This window comes from Microcaecilia unicolor, chromosome 7 (assembly GCF_901765095.1).
Source record: "Microcaecilia unicolor chromosome 7, aMicUni1.1, whole genome shotgun sequence".
NCBI lineage: Eukaryota > Metazoa > Chordata > Amphibia > Gymnophiona > Siphonopidae > Microcaecilia > Microcaecilia unicolor.
In genome coordinates, this window is record NC_044037.1 from 67,918,156 (window position 1) to 67,940,723 (window position 22,568).

General features: G+C 41.8%; 1 protein-coding gene and 1 long non-coding RNA gene across 2 annotated transcripts in view; one reads left to right on the forward strand and one right to left on the reverse strand.

The window, feature by feature from the left end:
• Positions 1–5,677: 5,677 nt before the first annotated feature.
• LOC115473913 lies at positions 5,678–21,894 on the forward strand. The gene is made up of 3 exons (XR_003942776.1): positions 5,678–6,680; positions 21,184–21,195; positions 21,884–21,894. It is a non-coding gene; the product is annotated as an uncharacterized LOC115473913 (long non-coding RNA).
• CLIC2 (chloride intracellular channel 2) overlaps positions 9,809–22,568 on the reverse strand; it is a 43,432-nt gene continuing 30,672 nt past the window's right edge. The window contains exon 6 of the mRNA XM_030209110.1: positions 9,809–10,362. Coding sequence (XP_030064970.1) covers positions 10,201–10,362 — 162 coding nt within the window. The 3' untranslated portion in view covers positions 9,809–10,200. The remainder of the gene's footprint in view (positions 10,363–22,568) is intronic.

A 22,568-nucleotide genomic window follows, 5' to 3' on the forward strand; every position in this document is an offset into this window, starting at 1 on the left:
AGGCATTTGTGAGTAGCCAAGTTCTTTTGGGGTCTCTTTTGGGCTTTTTGTGGAACCTTTTGAATGTGGGCAACTAACCCATTTGGAGACATTGCCCTCAGAACAAACTGCAGATATCTTGAATGAGTTTGAAAACCAGAAACAATGGGTCAGGATTTTCAGAGAACTGAGCCTAAAAAATAAAATAAAAACCACCATTAAGGGCAATTCTACATAGTGTCCAGACAAAAGGAACCCCCCCCCCCAACATTTTTCTAAATAACCCAAAAATATCCTACTGCAGCAGACACTTCTGTCTGAAATTTTAGACATTGCTGAGTATTTGTTTTTCAACAGGATGGATCTCCAGCACATCGAGCTCGCAACACAGTCGAACTCTTAATTCATGAGCCAACAGTTCAGTGGTATCGAAGACATTGAGAATGTGTCAAGGTTGAAGGAAGACTCTTTCTGGCCGATATTCAAAACCATTTAACAGGCTAGGAATGGCGCCTGGTCAGTTAAATGGTACTTAGTCGTCTATCTGGCAATATTCAGCAGGAGACAGCTGGCTGTCTCCCACTGAATATTGCCAGTTAGCACCTAATGGATAGCCAGTTATATTGGATAATATAACTGGCTATCTGCTGATTTTTGGCATGTTGCTGGCCAAGTTTGGAAGCCAAATATGGCCACATCAATAGCTAGAATATCTTTGGCTGGTTCAGACTTTAGCCAGCACTGAATACCGGCTTGGCCAGTTAAGTTGGAACCAGTCAAAAATAAACTGGATATTCAATGCTGGTCTCTGGAAATGGCCCAGCATTCAAGAGCCGGGCTTAGCGCTGACTGTGGGAGACAGCCTGGCTAATTCCTGTGGTCTTAATATCGGCCCCTTTGAACCCAAATTATGAATTAACTAAGAAAACCCCCCATTATTCTAATGTATTTTCAAAGGTCATACTAAGGGCCCTGTTTACAAAGGTGTGCTAGAGGTTTTAGCGCACCCTAAAATTTAGCATGCGCTAACCGTGTAGATGCCAAAATACAAAACAGGAGAAATCATCTACGACGATGAAACAGAGCAGGCAAAAGTAGAGGCTGATCAAAGACGAGTCACTACTGGAGATATGAATCCAACAGTCTTTATTATAATGAATAACTAAAGGACCCGACACGGGCCGTGTTTCGACGCACGTGTCTACATCAGGGGTCAAACAGTAAACTCCAAATGTAGGCACAAGACCACAGCAATTTTCGAATTTAAAGCTGTACACCTTTCCCAAATGCTTGTACATTCAAAGCAAATGGAACAAACTTCTTGCAACGACTGTGGGAGCAAAAAAATAAAAATAAAAAAAACAGTCGTTGCAAGAAGTTTGTTCCATTTGCTTTGAATGTACAAGCATTTAGGAAAGGTGTACGGCTTTAAATTCGAAAATTGCTGCGGTCCTGTGCCTACATTTGGAGTTTACTGTTTGACCCCTGATGTAGACGCTTGCGTGCATCGAAACACGGCCTGTGTCGGGTCCTTTAGTTATTCATTATAATAAAGACTGTTGGATTCATATCTCCAGTGGTGACTCATCTTTGATCAGCCTCTACTTTTGCCTGCTCTAACTGTGTAGACGCCCATAGGAATATTATGGGCACCTACAAGATTAGCAAGCGCTAAAAACTCTAGTACACCTATGTAAACAGGACCCTAAATATTTAAATAGTTGCAAAATATTTTGAAACTCTGTAAGGACTCCTGTTTTTCAAGACACCATGTATAATTTAGGCACCTGCATTTATGTGCTTCTTACCTGAGTAAATGTTTAGGACACCCGCTTAACTTACATAGTAAGTGCTTGCAGGTGGGGGGGGGGGGGTGTACACATAAGCAGAGAATGGGCGGGGCTCTCATTTACACATATAGGACTAGATTCTATATATGATGTCTGAAAAATCTGTGTGGTAAAAAATTACGCCTAGGCGTATTCTCTAAAGTACGCCTAAATTTTATAGGATAGGCTTAAATTTCTGCACAGTATATAGAATACGCCGAGTGCTTCTCCACATGACCAAATTTAGTTGTATCCATTTAGGCCATGCTTTACTTATTGTAAATCCTGACTCCTAAATTAGGCACAGAGCAGGTGTATTCTATAACAATGCACATAGATTTTAGAAATGCTTATGCCCCGACCATGGCCCCACCCCTTTTCAACTACATGACTTAGAATTTAGGTGCACCACGTTACAGAATATGCTTAGCGAGTTGTGCATGTAAATCTTAATGTCAATTAGTGCAGATAATTGCTTAACATCAAAATGACAGCACTAATTAGCTATTTAACCAATTAACTTATGCACATACAGTGGTGGAAATAAGTATTTGATCCCTTGCTGATTTTGTAAGTTTGCCCACTGACAAAGACATGAGCAGCCCATAATTGAAGGGTAGGTTATTGGTAACAGTGAGAGATAGCACATCACAAATTAAATCCGGAAAATCACATTGTGGAAAGTATATGAATTTATTTGCATTCTGCAGAGGGAAATAAGTATTTAATCCCTCTGGCAAACAAGACCTAATACTTGGTGGCAAAACCCTTGTTGGCAAGCACAGCGGTCAGACGTCTTCTGTAGTTGATGATGAGGTTTGCACACATGTCAGGAGGAATTTTGGTCCACTCCTCTTTGCAGATCATCTCTAAATCATTAAGAGTTCTGGGCTGTCGCTTGGCAACTCGCAGCTTCAGCTCCCTCCATAAGTTTTCAATGGGATTAAGGTCTGGTGACTGGCTAGGCCACTCCATGACCCTAATGTGCTTCTTCCTGAGCCACTCCTTTGTTGCCTTGGCTGTATGTTTTGGGTCATTGTCGTGCTGGAAGACCCAGCCACGACCCATTTTTAAGGCCCTGGCGGAGGGAAGGAGGTTGTCACTCAGAATTGTACGGTACATGGCCCCATCCATTCTCCCATTGATGCGGTGAAGTAGTCCTGTGCCCTTAGCAGAGAAACACCCCCAAAACATAACATTTCCACCTCCATGCTTGACAGTGGGGACGGTGTTCTTTGGGTCATAGGCAGCATTTCTCTTCCTCCAAACACGGCGATTTGAGTTCATGCCAAAGAGCTCAATTTTTGTCTCATCTGACCACAGCACCTTCTCCCAATCACTCTCGGCATCATCCAGGTGTTCACTGGCAAACTTCAGACGGGCCGTCACATGTGCCTTCCGGAGCAGGGGGACCTTGCGGGCACTGCAGGATTGCAATCCGTTATGTCGTAATGTGTTACCAATGGTTTTCGTGGTGACAGTGGTCCCAGCTGCCTTGAGATCATTGACAAGTTCCCCCCTTGTAGTTGTAGGCTGATTTCTAACCTTCCTCATGATCAAGGATACCCCACGAGGTGAGATTTTGCGTGGAGCCCCAGATCTTTGTCGATTGACAGTCATTTTGTACTTCTTCCATTTTCTTACTATGGCACCAACAGTTGTCTCCTTCTCGCCCAGCGTCTTACTGATGGTTTTGTAGCCCATTCCAGCCTTGTGCAGGTGTATGATCTTGTCCCTGACATCCTTAGACAGCTCCTTGCTCTTGGCCATTTTGTAGAGGTTAGAGTCTGACTGATTCACTGAGTCTGTAGACAGGTGTCTTTCATACAGGTGACCATTGCCGACAGCTGTCTGTCATGCAGGTAACGAGTTGATTTGGAGCATCTACCTGGTCTGTAGGGGCCAGATCTCTTACTGGTTGGTGGGGGATCAAATACTTATTTCCCTCTGCAGAATGCAAATAAATTCATATACTTTCCACAATGTGATTTTCAGGATTTAATTTGTGATGTGCTATCTCTCACTGTTACCAATAACCTACCCTTCAATTATGGGCTGCTCATGTCTTTGTCAGTGGGCAAACTTACAAAATCAGCAAGGGATCAAATACTTATTTCCACCACTGTAGTTATAGAATACGCTTCAGTTTCCACATGGAAATTAAGGCATGATATATAGAATTTGGGGGATAACTTACAAAATACTGCTATATCTAGGTGCCCACACTTTTGCCAGTTCTATGGCTAGTGTATACAGACACTTAAATATCAGGCGTGCTGATGCTGGGTTGTGCTAATATTCTAGAACTGCCCCTGGGTGCCCAGGCAAGCCTCTACTGAGCAGTCTCTGGGTGCATGATGGAGGTTTGTAGAATTGTCCCATTGTTTTCTGTTGAAAGAGAGATACAGGCTGCTGAATATGGATGAATGCTCCATTCCAAAAGTTCCCCCCTCCGCATTGTTTCCAGCAGTTTGGTGTAAATCAATACTGAGTGGAAAAACAACTAAAGCTGCTGACAAAGAATGGAGCCAAAGGATGTCTTTAAAGCCACCTCCCTCCAGACTTCCAAAATCTCTTACATATACACACATCACATTCACTCCTATACTCCTTTACCCACACATACACTATACCTCCACATTTCCCCACACATCACATAACTAACTCACAGACAAATTCACCACATCCACACTGCCATGTAGCCACGCTTGCCTTCATCACATTCAGACCTACACTCATTGCATACAATCCTTCTCACATCGCCACACTGCTCACACATCACAGACAGATGTCCCAACATACACACACATATCTCAAAACTCAATCAGTCTCATATTCCCCACCACACAGCCCCACTCCAACCCCACATCCTTAAACACACATTTCTGCCCACACCCACTACAGCTACACCTCCCCCATACAAACACCTCATGCCCCCTACAGTATACCCATACTTCACATACATCACTACCATGCATCCCCTATATACTCACATAGTCATCCCATAAATCCCCCACAAACGTGCATCCACTTCCCTACAATCCTCACATATCTTACATTTTGACTACCCTCACATCCCCTTATACCCAAATACCCCCGTACATATACCCCTCCAAACATTCCACACACCCCTCAAACAATCCCATATAGCAGTCATTTTTCATTTTAATTAAACAATGTTTATTAAAAAAAAAGAAGACGAAGAAGGTGCATCCTTAATGCAAAGGCAGTGATACTAAAGAAAGTTACCCATAAAGTTATATCATAAAATTGTGGCATACAAATGTTGCCCTTCCCAGTGCGGTCTCCTTGGCAGCATTCAAATATTTCATTTGAAGAAGAGCCCCTAGAATCAATTTGTAAAGTTAAATGAAAGAAAAGAGGGGAAAACATACAGAGGATTGATTTTGGGAATGTTTTTCCAAGTTAAGTCATGCCTCAGTGTGATAGTGAATACATTATAGGATGGCCAGGTCCCACATTCAGCAGAGGTTGCAGTTAGGGAACTTGAAAGAAATTGTACATTTTCTCTCCCTCTCCCACAGGGTTGCAAGATATGAGGAAGGAGGGGGTTGCTCAGGAATGGAGTAATCACCAGCATTCCAGGAGCATTAATTAAGGGGGGTCTTTTACTAAGGCATGCTCATGTTTCTAGCGCACACTAAAATTGGCTGTGTGCTAAATGTTAGAGATGCCCATTGGAATGCATAGGCGTTTCTAAAATTTAGCACATGCGCCTTAGTAAAAAGGGGGTCTGAATTGTCTTTCTGTGGTTTTGGCAACTACATTCAAAGTGGTTTCCATGTTATGTACATGTACTTATTTGTACCTGGGGCAATGGAGGGTTAAGTGATTTGCCCAGAATCATCAAGAGCTACAGTAGGAATTGAACCCAGTTCCCAAGGATCAAAGTCTGCTGCACTAACTGCTAGGCCACTCCTCCACTCTACAGATCTATGTTGGGTTCTACAGATCTATGTTGAAAAACATTCTCAAAACCATGTCCCTGTAAAACTTTCCCTACTTATAAAAGAAAGTAATAGTATGGAATTTGATTGATTAAGAAACAGGTGATTTCTGTTTGTGACTCATTCAAATGAATACCATTGAATATAGCAATTAATTGCCAAATTCAGCTTTTAAAAGGAAACTTCCTGTCATTTTTCAATTTCATTCCATAGAAGTCGAGCATGTGCCAAATTTGGATAAACAAACAATTTGAACAGATAAGTCCTGGAAGGCACAACTGAGTAAAGCCTTCACTTTCACTAAATCATGTTTACTCAGAAAGACATTTGAGGTTTGGTTGCTCACTGCATCTGTTTATGTTTTACATTAACACACAGGTTAGAAAAAAATCAAGAGGTCTACTGGACCCACTGAAATCTTGTTCTATATAACTGTATATTACAGAAGGAAAAAAAAAATCTCATTTCAAATGCCAATAGAAAATAATGAAACTGCTACAGCAAGAAGATCCACATTAGGAAGAAGAAAATAAATAAATTAAAAGTATAAAAAAGAAATCCTTCTTGCACTTAGTTATGTTTTCTGATAAAATACTGAAATAAAATGATACATGTTTTGCATGGCTTGGACACTCCTCACGTTATAAGGATTAACAGATGTTTTACTAATGGAAACCAAAAGCATGGTATTAATCAGGAAATTGTCTGCCACTCTCTGTGAATGCATTGGATTCTTATGCAAACCCATATGCCCATGGTACTGTACAGAAAAGAATCCTTTGGTAAACCAACACTGCTATTGAACCACAGCTTTAGTATTTAGCATGAGATCAGTAGAATGAAATTTTGCACTATCATTGTTGTCATTTTGGCCACCCTAAATTCTATAAATCCAATAAATATAGTATCAATAGTATCAATATTTCAGTAGAGGGGGTTTCATGTATATATCTCATATATTACCCAGCTCTCACAACAATTCAGCACTTTTTTCAATGCTAAAGGGTATTATTATATTGTATAGGATCCGTCAGATACCTCTGTCACCACCACACAGGCTAATAACGTGAGCAAGGCACTTTTATGGTGGGCAGATATTCCTAAAAAAAATGCCTAAAAAAATTGGCACTGATCAAAATCGTACTTAAGCATATTCTATAAGCTGTGCCTAAAGTTAGGTGCAGGTTATAGAATACACGTAATGCTGTCCACACGAAAAAAATGTAGGCATAGCTTATAGAATATGCATAACGCCGTGCACATGACTAAAACCTAGGCACAGCAAATTACACCAATGAGAACCTGGTATAAATGCCCACACCTAAATTTAGATGTGGCATGGGTTATTCTATAACACCGAGCATAAATGTTAGGAATGCCCATGACCTGTTCATGATCCTCCCATGGCCATGCCCCTTTTGAGATTCACGTGGTAGAATTTATGCGGAGTACCTTATAGAATGTGATTAGTGAATAGTGCATGTAAATTCTAATTAGTCCCAATTAGTCCCAATAATTGTTAACATCCAATTATCAGCACTGATTGACTCATTACTCAATTAAATTACGCACACAAATTGACTACGCGTGCTGATTTGTACAAGTAACTCTAGGTGCCATATATAGAATCCAGGGCTATGGGTATAAATCTCAGTTTTGGACAATAAAAGAGCTTTTATAAAGTTACCCCACAAGTTATATGGACAAAAGGTGCAAAGGCTCATACTTTTATGTGACCTGCATTTAAGCATTTTCTGGGGCAGAGCTTAGGTGGATCATGGACTGATTCGCAATGTACACACGTGAAGGTTACTATATAAAAGGTGGTGGTAACATTTAGATCAACTATTCAACAATAGGGAATTTATTCAAAACCAGAGTCAGTTTAAACCTATGGCTACATGAGACTCCAGAACGTATGAAAAACCTTTTTTTTATTATTGACAATAAATGTCAATCAGCCATACAAAACAACATAAAATACATTCTTACTTCACTCAAACATATGCATACTCCAGCCACCCATCAATATTGGGGTTTGGATATTCTCAGCGATATTTTTCAACAATTTGGAACATTACTGTAGTCTGAAGAATATTCATACATCATACGCATATGGTGCAACATTGTATTAAGCCTGCTTTAGTCAACTATAGGACAATTGACATAGAGCATACGCAGGTTATAGAACCAGCGTTCATGGTGGACTTTTTGAATAAGCCGACAAGTTCTAAGTGGCTATGTTTACAATGTCTTTATTGATAACAAGTTGTAACACCTTGTGAGATGTGTATAGCGTTGTGCACTATCATTATGAATATTGATGGGTGGCTGGAGTATGCATATGTTTGAGTGAAGTAAGAATGTATTTTATGTTGTTTTGTATGGTTGATTGACATTTATTGTCAATAATAAAAAAAGGTTTTTCATACGTTCTGGAGTCTCATGTAGCCATAGGTAACATTTAGATGCCAAGAACGTGTGTAAATGATCAGAATACTATCTTTTATGCGCATATATGTGACCATCTCTGAGAAAAGGTGAACAAAGTAACCAGAAACAAAAAAATGAGGTTTTAATGAATTCTATTAGAAAAAGCAATTTGTCATACAACAGTCAAACCCCCATTCTTTTATGTGAAAAAATAAAAAAGTTACAGAAGTTCAAACATGTAACTTTTTCAGGCTGCTTATGGACTCATAACATGAAAAATCGGCCATTCTTGGCATTTTGGATCCACTAATTTAGTCACCTTTTCCCGGAGATGGTCACATATAAGCACAAATGCACATAAATGCCAATATTCCAGATACGAGCTCTTCTATAAAATGGCACCTAAATGCAATGGCATCAAGTTTTAAGCAGAACATACACATGAGTGGACTCTACTTAGAATGTCTATTTACATGCATATATCACAGAAAAGGATTGCCCTTCGTGTTTATAAAATATATGTGTACTGTACACACTAATATTTATGTCTACTCCTGAGCAGGTGTGGTTTCAATCTAGCCATGATTTGAGTCGGTGACTTTGGAGTTCATTTTTGAAAGAGAAAAATGTTTAAAAAGTGGCATAAAGCAGCATTTAGATGTTTTGTTTGCCAAAATGTTCAAATGTTCAGATTTTTGAAATCTGCTTTTCAGACATTTATCTATGCAGTTCGTCTGCAGTGTGTCCAAATCACAAGGGGACTTATCGGGGACGTGTTGGGGATGTGTCGGGGGCAGGATTAGGGTGTTCCTAAGCCTTGAACATTTTTCTGCCATAATGGAACAAATCCAAAATGTCCAAGACTAAAACTAAGACGTTTTGTACTATACCTGTTTTAATACCAACTAAGCCACAAAAAAGTGCCCTAAATGACCAGAAGACCACTGTAGGAATAAAGGAATGACCCCTCTAACACACCCAGTAGTCCCATCCCCCTAAGATGTGAAAGAAATAGTACATACCAGCCTCTATGACAGCCTCAGATGTTATGGCCAGTCCTATAAAAGCAGCAAGCAGGTCTCTGGAGTAGTCTACTGGTTGATGCTGTGCATTATGGAGAAGGGAACCCAGGCCCATAATCCTCTCTGTTACACTTATAGTAGAAAGTGTCAGCCCCCCAAAACCCACCAAAAACCTACTGTACCCACATATAGGTGACACTTGTAGCCATAAGGGTAATTGTAGTGGTGTATAGTTGGGTACAGTAGGTTTTTGGTAGATTTTGAAGGGCTCACCGTACAATATAAGGGGGTAATGGTGAGATGTGTACCTGGAAGCTTTTATGTGAAGTCCGCTGCAGTGTCCCTTAGGGTGGCCCACTGCTCTGCTGAGATGTCTGTGTGGCTAATCTACTAAGAGTGCTGGCCCTCATACGTCTCCATGGCTTGTTTTTGTGTGTTTTTTTCCCCTTGGATGGGTTTATTTTTTCAAAAATAGCCAGAAAAGAAAGTTATTGAGCACAATAACATCTGGCAAATGGCCATTTTCAAAACAAAAAGATAGATGTTTTTCTGTTTTGGAAATGGCCATGTTCACTACTGGATTTTTGGACATTTTCCACAAAATGTCAAAAGTTGGATTTAGATGTTATATTGAAAATGCCCCTCCACATGACTTTATAGAAATATGATACAAATAGGCATCTTCTTGGCCTCTCAACTTAAGTGATCAGTTATAGAATTACCCCTATTACAAAAGGACAATTCTATCTTCAGATGTAACAAATAGGAAACAACCATTCAATCCTTTAACAAACCAACCGAATGTGACTTTTTGAACAATAAGAAGATGTGGCAAGTCATGGAGCAGCTGAAACATTTCTAGAGTTCAAAGGGAAAGCTCTGACAGCAGTCACTGCTCCGAAGCTAGATCCACTGGAAATCTTTGTCTGGAAGTGCACTCCATTTACTTAGCTTCATATTCTCATTTTTTTAACTCATCTTTTTTGCGACACTAGCATAGGTGCTTTCAATCTCCTTGTCAGCTGGGCACGTATGGCTGAATTCTTCCTGAGCATAAGCATTATTAAGGTAGCGCCAGACTCCTGACATTTCCTTTGGGATCTCAAATCCACGGTACTTCTTTGCAGCTACCTACAGAGAGGGAATAAAACAACTTAGTTATTTAAAGCTGCCTCTAAAATGTGAAACTTCCCTTTACAGGAGAATCTCAGAATAGGCCAAGGGTATGTACGTATTAGTTCAAAAAGGATTCGGATTATTGCAGCAACTTCTTTGAGTGTCTCATAATGAAGTCTGAATGCTAATGATGGTAAATAGGGTATAAGAGAGGAAATGGATCATTGTTGACATAGCACCGCCCAAAAGTGCCCAGTGAGTACAAAATGCAGCCAACACCCACAGAAAAGGAAAACTGAAGAGTCACATTGTCGCTTATAAGCTAGTTAAGACTGATTCTGTCTAATCATGACGATATTCAAAGCTATAACATTTATTACCATTCTGGACACAAATGGGGCCATAGAACTGTCAGTTATCACATGATCATGCTGCCACACTGTACAGAGGCAGTTCAATAACTGGGCACCACAGAACCCCAATGTGCATGCTGAGCATAAAATTTATAGTGGTATCTAGGTGCCAAGATGCCATTATAGCAGGGGTGGGCAAATATGGTCATCGAGGGCTACAACCCAGTACAGTTTTCCAGATTTGCACAATGATATGCATGAGATTCTTTTGCATATACTGCTTCCATTGCATGCAAATAGATCTCATGCATATGCAATATGGAAATCTTAAAAACCTGACTGGTTGTGGCCCTCAAGGATTGTGGTTGCCCACTCCTGAGTTATAGTATACTAGTGTAACCTGCCATCAGTGTGCCTAGCAATTACATGCTAGAAGTTACACCAGCCCTAGATCCTATGTCTGTAAATACACCAGCCTTTGATGTTATGTAAATGATTCATCCATGTATATGCCCCCATGAAGGTATGTGCTATAGTCACTTTTCTGTGCACTTATGCATGCAAGGTGCATGTAACTACACACACTCAGTTATAGAATTACCTTTTAAATGTACAGGGAAGAGTAAAGCGTACTGTAAGAGTTCACCACCAGCGTTCGCCTGCTCTTTTTATCATCTTATCTTGGATGCATGCTACAATTCTGCAAGTGCACCATGCACAACCAATAAAATTATGTATTTAATTTTTTAAATAACTATTATTTTAGCTCACACCTTCTTTAGTAGTAGCTCAGGGTGAGTTACATTCAGGTAAACTGGGGTATTTCTCTGTCCCTGAGGGCTCACAATCTAATTTTGTACCTGAGGCGATGGAGAGTTGAGTGACTTGCCCAACATCACATGGAGCAGCAGTGGGATTTGAACCAGCCACCTCTGGATATCAAGACTAGTGCTCTAACCACTAGGCCACTCCTCCACACCAGGCAAATGATAGGAATGTTGATTTTTAAACTAAATTTGCCTCTCAGAGCACCTCCCCTAGCCATGCCCCCCAAAATTAACACACGTTAGGATTTATGTTTGGATTGTTATAGAATACAATCTGCATGTATATCCTAATTAAGGTCAATTAACCAATTATTGGTGCTGATTGGTTTGTTAGGCACTTAAGTTGCCCACATAAATCGGTTATGTGTGCTGATTTGCTCCAATTTTAGTTGCCATTTATAGAATCTGGAGGTTGGTGGGTAAATTTAAGTGCCCTGTTATAGAATTAGAAGGCATGTTTTTTTATATGGGGGAGTAGGTCTCTATTGCACCACTGGGTCCTTTAAGAGATAGTAGGCCCTGTTTGGAAATGCATGATGTTCCTGGCTGAAGCAATGCAAATGTATATTTACTGCAGGAGTTACTTACCTGAGGTACAGCAGGTTAGTGATTCCCATGGCAAATAACCCTTATTATATTGCAGCTCAGTCACTATCCCTCTTAGCTGGTTAGTACTGAATACCATGCTAATTGGCTAAATTTGACAAGCCTACACAAGGTACAGCCATATCCAGCCCCTTCTTTAACTGATTCAGTTTGTGTATACAGTGATTCTCCCTGCACAGATTTATCTAATTAGTGGAGACATATTTTGAAATCAGATTTATGTGGATAAAGCTAATATTAACTCATATCTTTGGAATATCAATCGTTAACTAAGAACATAAGCGTTGCCATACTGCGACAGACTGAAGGTCCATCAAGCCCAGCATCCTGTTTCCAACAGTGGCCAATCCTGGCAAGATCCCCCCAAAATTACAATACATTTTATGCTGCGTATCCTAGAAATAAGCAGTGGATTTGCCCCTGCTTGTCCTGATAGAATTTACAGTATTCTGTAGGTTGCCCAGCTAAATGTCTGCCCCACCTATGACCCACCTGTGCTCTGCTCATGTAAACACTCCCTTTACAAATATGTAATGCAATGATTATGCAAATATAGCAGAATATTCACAAAATTATTCCTACAAGAAAAACAAATGTCCTTTTGCAGATTCATGGACAGATTTTTCAATCTATAAATTGTGACATGGACTAGCCCAGCAAGGGACTAGTTTTGTAAAGGCCTGAGAGCTGAAAAAACGGACGAGGGAAACCTAAAGATTGCACAGGGTAAGGAAAGAATGTGAAGTAGTGTGCTGGAGGAGGGAAGGAGATTTCAGGAATCTAAAAGCGAGGGGAAGGTAGAAAAGAAGAAACCCAAAGGGTCAGATGTGTACTGTAGCAAGAGAAGAAAGGGGGCATTGGCAGATGCTATGAAAAAGAAGGGGAAAGAGGATAAGAGAAAATGGGGAATGAAAAAAAAAAGAATAAAAGAAAATTCAAGATATGAGCAAGCCACTGGAAAGATTACAGCGGAGGAAAAGGGACCAGGCAGATTAGAGGACTGGAATTAACTGGAAAAATTACAGGAGGAGGAACAGGGACCAGACAGATTAGAGGACTGGAATTAAGGAAGAGCAAACTCTCTTTTATTTCTGTTTCAACAGTTAGTTGGCAGCTCCTATGTATGAAGCATAGGGGAAATCAGTTTCAGTGGCTTTAGGGAAACATGAAAACAGCCATTCACTGAAAAGGATCAGTGCTTGGTTGATTATGAATTGTTCATTCCCAGTAAAACAAATTTAATTGAACTGGAACAGTAGCCAGATTTCTAATTTAATTGTCTTCCTAACTTCTCTGCCATAGTTTAATAGATTCTGTTTCTTTCAAAGGTGCAGAAAAAGTAAATCAAAAAATGAATGTGTGCAAGGAGCATCCTTTAGTAAGAAACTTGCTTAGATGGATGGCGTACTTGTCAACAAGAAGGATGCTGGATAGTCTCTTCCATGGTAGATCGATAACCCATCAACCTTACCTCTCAACTTTCCCCACTCTTGACCCATTAATCCAACTTGCCATACCCTGGCCCTTTCAATCTGTATTTCAGTTTGTGTGGTTGTATTTTTTATAGGTCTGCATTTTGATTACAATTTTTAATCTCAATTAATCATGCAATTAAAAAACTAAAGGAAGCAGGGGAAACTTCAAATGCAGTCTAGGGGAAGGGGAGGAGGATAGGAGGGAAGACAAATGCAGTCAAAGGCTGTGAGTGCATCTGTCTTCCCACCAGTCCTCCCCCCACCCAGACTGTGTACTGCATGCCTGCCTTGCCTGCATGCCTGATCTGTGACTACAGATCAGGCATACAGGCAGGCAGCACACAATCTGGGGAGGGGAAGACAGATATGCAGAGTGACTGCATATCTGTTCTCTCCTGTCTTTTCCCCTCCTCCCCAGACTGCCTGCCTGCATGTGTCATCTGAGTCACAGATCAGGCATGCATGCGGGCAGGCAGCACACAATCTGGGGGGAGGGGAGGACTGGGAGGGAAGACATATCTTTGCTCCTGTTCTCCACACCCCCACCCCAGACTGCCTGCCTGCCTGCATGCCTGATCTGTGAGTCAGAGATCAAGCATGCAAGCAGGAAGTAGTCTGGGGAGATGGCCAGATCTAGATGGGGGAGGGAACCAGGAAGATGCCAGACCTCACCGGGGAGGGAGGATGGAGAGGACTGGGAAGATGTCAAACCTCACTGGGAAGGGGTGTGGAGGGGACCAGGGAGATGCCAGAACTCACTAGGGGGGGAAGGGAGGTGTAAGGGACCAGGAAGATGCTGGACCTTGCCGGGGGGGGGGGGGGAAGAGGCGGAGGGGACAAGAAAGATGCCAGACTTTGCTGGGGGGAGGAGGTGGAAGGATTTACTGGTGGCAGGAGCAGCAGTGTCTGGGGAGGCAGGCAGGCAGCAGCAGCAACGAGCAGAGGGAGTGCCTCATGGGGAGCACATGCTGATATTAAGCATGGTCCCCAATAGCAGCACTCCTCATTGTCTCCCCAGGCAAGGAGCCAATCAGGAGCTCCTGGCCATACAGCCAATCAAAGGGACGCTGAAAGGAGAGGAAGGGAAGGCTGTGGCGGCTGTGTGAGGACGAGAAGTAAAGGTAAGGCATTGGGATCGATTAATTTTATTAACCACAATTAATATTTTAATCATGATTACTAAATATCGTGTTAATCATGGCATTAATCACAAATAACATACAGCCTTAATTTTTTCTACTTGCTTTAAATTAATTGTCGATGGTACTGAGCGAGTTCGGATCCACGAGTATCTTCGAATGGTGGCATATATTGAATTTTTTATGTTCAACTGGCTCTACTTTATATAGTTCATTGGAGCCTACCCACATAAACAGCTACTCTTGTAATTAAATTGCAATATCAAACGAAACTGACTGATCCTGGTTTCAGAATTTCAGCAACTCTTCTTGTATGAAAGAATTGTCATGGGGCCTCAGCTAGTCAGTGACAAACTTTTAACTATGATCATTACAGCCATCCAGACTTCATAGCATCACTTATCTAACTTACAAGTCATAACAACTGTTTTATATTTCCGACTACTGTAGGAGTTGGCATTAACAAAGGTTGGGAAGCAACACAAATATTAAACATACATGCTGAGGGTTTTTTTAAATATATCTAGCAAGGCATGATATCTGTTATAACAAATCTCATTGCACATAAGAAACGTCAAGTTGCATCAGCTAGTCAATAAAACAACAAAACCTATGAGTTCTGTATTCACAATGATTCAGAATCTTTTTAAAAATACACTTAGAAGGCTAAATAAAATTATTTTTCTTTCGCTGTCAGGTGGAGGTGACGAAGAAACAATGCACAGTTTGTGAATCACCAGGGTGTAGGACCTTCCTGCAGTCAGTTGGGTGGTATTGATAAGATTATCATTCAGAGTTCACCCAGTAAATGTCTTTTCATCCTATTTTGTTAAGTAAACTGCATTTATTAAATTTTGTTCTGGAAAGTATTTCTTAAGGTAACCACATATTGTAACTCTGTGTTACCATATATAAGGGCCCTTTCAGCAAACTGTGGTAAAAAGTGGCTTTAGAGGGTCTTACACGGGTCATTCCTGGTTCCTGAGATGATTTTATTGCTCGGGTAAAATTGCCGATTTTTCTAATTTTCCTATTAATGGTCATATGCTGATTTTTCCATTAGCACATCACCATTATTTATTTATTTTAATTTGTTCCACATGCTTGATATACCGCATGCGGCCTAACATAGTCTTCAATGCGGTTTACAAAAAACAAAAGAGAAATAGAAATTTAGAAGAAACAAAAGGGGAAGGAAAAGAAGAAAAGAGATTGGGGGAAGGAAGGCACACCACAGAGTAAAGAGTGTGTTTTGTCCTCCGACAGCCTTGCACTAGTTTATAGTGTGACCCTAAAATGTGTTTAATGCCTTTACTGTTATTCTCACTTCTAAGGATTTTTACTGCTGCAGTCCTCACTGCAAAGATATATGAGCGTTGTGTGTAATGTAGTCTCACATGTAATGCAGTCACCCTTGCTTGTCTGTATAAAGTCTGTCACTATTGGTCTAATCTCCTGCAAAGACCTCCTCTCTTTCTCAGCCGAGCTTGGCTTTTTTTGTCTACCTGCTATCATTTCCTGGTCATTCTTTCTATCTCTGTACTGCGAGGTCAGAGGGTATGACCTTTCCCTCCAGTTGAGGGCTGCCCTCTGGGACCACCCCTGCTATCTGATGGGAGGATCTGTACCTATTGATCTCTTTACCTCCTCCTTCCTGGGCCTATGTGAGCCCCTTCTTGGCCTCTCCTGCTCATTGAGGCATTCTCCATCTTGCTTCAGACAGCACTTATCCTGCTAAAACCCCTTGTAATGAACTAGTTAATTCTTTCTAATAAGCTAAAAGAAAATCCTTCAGAAAATGGAAGAAAGAACTGACTGAAAATAATAAGAAACAGCATAAGGAATGTCAAGTCAAATGCAAAGCGCTGATAAGGAAGGCTAAAAGGGACTTCGAAAAAAAGATTGCGTTGGAGGCAAAAACACATAGTAAATTTTTTTTAGGTATATTAAAAGCAGGAAGTCGGCAAAAGAATCGGTTGGACCGCTAGATGACCGAGGAGTAAAAGGGGCGGTCAGGGAAGACAAAGCTGTAGCGGAGAGATTAAATGAATTCTTTGCTTTGGTCTTCACCAAGAAAGATTTGGGTGGGATAGCGGTGCAAGAAATGGTATTCGAAGCTGACGAGTTGGAGAAACTTAATGAATTCTCTGTAAACCTGAAGGATGCAATGGGGTAGTTCTACAAACTGAAGAGTAGCAAAACTCCTGGACCGGATGGTATTCATCCCAGAGTACTGATAGAACTGAAAAATGAACTTGTGGAGCTATTGTTAATAACATGTAATTTATCCTTAAAATCGAGTGTGGTACCGGAAGATTGGAGGGTGGCCAATGTAACGCTGATTTTTAAAAAAGGTTCCAGAGGAGATCCAAGAAATTATAGACCGGTGAGTCTGACGTTGGTGCTGGGCAAAATGGTAGAGACTATTATAAAGAACAAAATTACAGAGCATATTCAAAAGCATGGATTAATGAGACAAAGTCAACATGAATTTAGTGAAGGGAAATCTTGCCTCACCAATCTATTACATTTCTTTGAAGGGGTGAACAAACATGTGGATAAAGGTGAGCCGGTTGATATTGTGTATCTGGATTTTCAGAAGGTGTTTGACAAAGTACCTCATGAAAGACTCCAGAGGAAATTGAAGAGTCATGGGATAGGAGGTAGTGTTCTATTGTGGATTAAAACCTGGTTAAAAGAGAGAAAACAGAGAGTAGAGTTAAATGGCCAGTATTCTCAATGGAGAAGGGTAGTTAGTGGGGTTCCCCAAGGGTCTGTGCTGGGGACCGCTGCTTTTTAACATATTTATAAATGACCTAGAGATGGGAGTAACTAGTGAGGTAATTAAATTTGCTGATGACACAAAGTTATTCAAAGTCGTTAAATCGCGGGAGGATTGTGAAAAATTACAAGAGGACCTCATGAGACTGGGAGAATGGGCGTCTAAATGGCAGATGACGTTTAATGTGAGCAAATGCAAAGTGATGCATGTGGGAAAGAGGAACCCAAATTATAACTACGTCATGCAAGGTTCCACGTTAGGAGTCACAGACCAAGAAAGGGATCAAGGTGTCATCGTTGATGATACATTGAAACCTTCTGCTAAGTGTGCTGCTGTGGCTAAGAAAGCAAATAGAATGTTAGGTATTATTAGGAAAGGAATGGAAAACAAAAATGAGGATGTTATAATGCCTTTGTATTGCTCCATGGTGCGACCGCACCTCGAATATTGTGTTCAATTCTGGTCTCTGCGACTCAAAAAAGATGTGAAAGGGCATAATCGAAAGTGGGTGCCCATCTCCGTGGGTGGTCATGCGAAGGGGCGGGACAAACCATATTTTCGAAAAAGGATGGGCGCCAATCTTTTTTTTGATAATACAGGTTGTGCGGGGCAAATGCCTAGGATTTGGACGTTGTTGAGCTGGGCGCTAACGGTATTCAGCTCAAAAATGAACAAATTCAAAGCATTGGGTCGTGGGAGGGGCCAGGATTCGTAGTGCACTGGTCCCCCCCCAAAACCCAATGCCCACAAGTCTACACCATTACCATAGCCCTAAAGGGTGCAGGGGGCCACCTACATGTGGGTACAGTGGGTTTTGGGGTTTTTTGGAGGGCTCAACAGTAACCAGTACAAGTGGAACAGGTAGGGGGGGATGGGCCTGGGTCCGCCTGCCTGACGTCCACTGCACCCACTAACAACTGCTCCAAGGGACCTGCATACTGCTGTCAGGGAGCTGGGTATGACATTTGAGGCTCGCATACAGGCTGTCAAAAAAAAGTTTTTAAAGTTCTTTTTTTGTGGTGGGAGGGGGTTAGTGACCACTGGGGGAGCCAGGAGAGGTCATCCCTGATTCCTTCCGGGGTCATCTGGCCAGTTGGGGCACTTTTTTGGGATTTGGGTCATGAAAAAAAAGGGTCCAGCAAAAGCGACCCAAATTCTCGCTTCTGCCACCTTTTTTTTCGATTATCGGCTGAAGGCACCCATCTCTCCTCGGCTGATAAACACGCCCCAGTCCCACCTTCACCATGCCTCTGACATGCCCCCGTCAACTTTGTTTTTTCCCGCGACGGAGTGCAGTTGAAGATGCCCAAAATCGGCTTTCGATTATATCGATTTGGGCGCGTTTGCGAGATGGGCGCCCATCTCCCGATTTGGGTCAAAATATGGGCGCCCATCACTTTCGAAAATAAGGCCGATAGTGGAATTAGAAAAGGTACAGAGAAGGGCGACAAAAATGATAAAGGGGATGGGACGACTTCCCTATGAGGAAAGGCTAAAGCGGCTAGGGCTCTTCAGCTTGGAGAAAAGGTGGCTGAGGGGAGATATGATAGAGGTCTATAAAATAATGAGTGGAGTTGAACGGGTGGATGTGAAGCATCTGTTTACGCTTTCCAAAAATACTAGGACTAGGGGGCATGCGATGAAGCTACAATGTAGTAAATTTAAAACGAATCATAGAAACTTTTTCTTCACTCAACGTGTAATTAAACTCTGGAATTCGTTGCCAGAGAATGTGGTAAAGGCGGTCAGCTTAGCAGAGTTTAAAAAAGGTTTGGACGGCTTCCTAAAGAAAAAGTCCATAGACCATTATTAAATGGACTTGGGGAAAATCCACTGTTTCTGGGATAAGCAGTATAGAATGTTTTGTACTTTTTTGGGATCTTGCCAGGTATTTGTGACCTGGATTGGCCACTGTTGGAAACAGGATGCTGGGCTTGATGGACCTTTGGTCTTTCCCAGTATGGAAATACTTATGTACTTATATTGCACATTCCACCCACCCAGCTCTGAACTACTTGCATCTGTTTAACTATTTTCCCACCTGTGCAATAAAGCTGCCTTTCTTCAAATTTCTATCTCCAACCACTGATACAGCTTTCAGTCTCTGTTGCCTTGAGGCAATACTTCTGAACAGTGGCGTAGCCAAGGGTGAGCTTGGGTGGGACCAGGCCCACCCACTTTGGGCTCAGGCCCACCCAGTACCAGCATAGTTATAATGTGGCTGGCAGGGATCCCCAAGCCCCACCAACCGAAAACTCCCAACAACTGTCCCTCCTGCATACCTTGTAAAAACAGATCTTCGCCTGAAGTGAGCAGTGACTGATGCATACTGCTCGCACCGGCCCCATAGCCTTCGCTCTGATGTATTCTTGCCTAGGCAGAAACAGGAAGTTGCATCAGAGGGAAGGGTATGGAGCCAACATCAGCAGTGTGTATTAGTTGCTGCCCGTTGCTGATGAAAATCTGCTGTTTAAAAGGTATGCGGGAGAGGGAGGATATTTGAGAGACCATATGGCATGCAGGTGAGAGGAGAGACCACATCATCTGTGGGATGAGGCGGGGATCTTCTGCCCACCCATCTTGGGTCCAGGCCCACCCAAAATTGGGTGTCTGGCTACGCCCCTGCTTCTGAACATCTGACTGAGTAAACTATCTATATTTATTCAATAAAATAAATTTCAGAAAATAAAGAGGCCTCAGGTGTGTGCTGGTGTGCTGAGGTTATACTTCAGGACATTAAGGCTTTACGGATATTAAGTCTTAAAAGGCCTTGACAGAGGGAACAAAGGGAAGGGAGAAAGAAGGGCAGAGAGCCATAATAGGAGAGCTGATGGGAAAGGTTATCATGGTAAGGCAAATGCAATTCTGAAAAGGTGAGTTTTTAAAGCTGGTGGTTAGAGCACGGGTGTTGCAATCCAGAGGTGGCCAGTTCAAATTCCACTGCTGCTCCTTGTGATCTTGGGCAAGTCACTTAACCCTCCATTGCCTCAGGTACAAACTTAGATTGTGAGTCCTCCTGGGACAGAGAAATATCCAGAGTACCTGAATGTAAATCACCTTGAGCTACTACTGAAAAAGGTGTGAGCAAAATTAAAATAACGAAATTATAGAGTTTAGGGCCTAGATAACTAAAGGCAGAATCTTGAATGCAAGTAAGACAGATAAGAGAAGGTGGTGTTAAGGATAAGAAATTAGTGATAAGGGTGCATGCACTAATTGGTTAGCCTCTTGGCAGTGTATCTGCGCTAACTGATTAGCGCAGAACATGCCCACTCTCTGCCCCCAGCACTAAAAAATACATTTTATTTTTTAGCACGTGTACAGTAGGACACCTTAGCGCACCCCGAGTTAAGCCACTTTTTCCTGTGGTATGCATGTGTTATTGTTTTCCTCAGCTTAGTAAAACGGCCCCATACACTGATCCAATTTAGTCTTAGAAAAATGCCTACCTTATTATAATTCTGTTCAATGGAATAGTCACAGAAATATAAGAGCAATTCCTTAACGTAACATAGGAATATGAAATTATTACCTCTCTATGAGTGACCCATATGATAACATATGGGTCAATTCTATAAATGGGCATCTAGAAGTTCGCAGAACTTTCGTGCATCCTTGGCACCAAATAAACAGCAGTGAAGCAATATCTCCCAGATTCTATATATGGTGCCTAGAAAATCCATGTGGAAAACATTTCTGCCTAAGCGTATTCTATAAGGGGCACCTATATTTAGGCACAGTATATAGATTACGCTTAGTTGATATCCCAGCGCCTAAAACTACATGCCTCCATTTTACTCCAATGAAAACATGGCGTAAATCTCTGCACATAGATTTACATGCACTGGGCTATATTCTATAACTACGCACTTAAATTTTGGAACACCCATGAAACATCCATGACTATGCCCCTTTTGAAATGTGCGCATTAGAATTTAGGCTCAGTTTATTACAGAATACGCTGAGTTGTGCACATAAATTTTAAGTACTGCCATTTAGTGTTCATTATTGCTCGTTAGGTGCTGTTATCAACACTGATTAGCTTGTTAAGCCAATTAACTTACGCACGTTGTCATGGAATACACTTAGATTTCAGTGTGCAACGCTAGGTGCGCTATTTAGAATCTGGCAGTATATGTCCTAGGCACTATTCTGTAAGATAGTGCTCAAGTGTTACAGTAGGTAACTACAAGGTAAGTGTACATATAGGCAGAAAATGAGTAGGCTGCCTATAACCTGCAGAATATTATCATTTGTCTGTATTGATTGGCACACCTATGTATGCCCACTTACACCAACCATTGACCTGGAATAAGTAATTGCACCTTCCATTTGCCCCCTAGTCCTGTAAGAGTCACCAAAAATTACATGTGCAAATTTGGGCATGTGCCCAATTTGCGTGCGTAATTTAATTAAATAACAAGCGAATTTTCACCAATAATTGGCTTTTTAACAAGCAATTATTTGGCAGTAATTAAATTTAATTGAACTTTAAATGCATAAATTTAGGCACTGGATCTGTGCCTAAACTCTACTCATGATCTGAAAGAGGGGGCACAGAAATGGGAGGGTCATGGGCGGAACAGGGGCATTCCTAACATTAACACACATTGTTATAGAGTAACGGAGATACGTGCCTAATTTAGGTGTGTATATTTTCACCACATTTCAGTTGGTGCAAATGACCACGCCTAAAATTAGGTGCAGTTCCAGGGTGTCAGTGTTATCCTATAAAACACGCCTAACTTAAAGCACAGCTTATAGAATAGTGCTTTTTTTCGGCACCAATTTTTTGGGGCACCATATACAGCGGTGTAGCAAGGGCGGGGCAGTGGGGCGGTCCACCCCGGGTGCATGCCACTGGAGGGGTGCAGAGAGCAGCTGCACGTCTGTCGGCTGCGCTGTTTCCCTGCTCCCTCTGCCCCGGAACAAGTTATTTCCTGTTCCGGGGCACAGGGAGCAGGGAGCCAGCGGAGCCGAGAGCCGCGTAGCTGCTCCCGGCAGCCAAGAATGCACCGGGGGGGGGGGGGGGGGGGTTG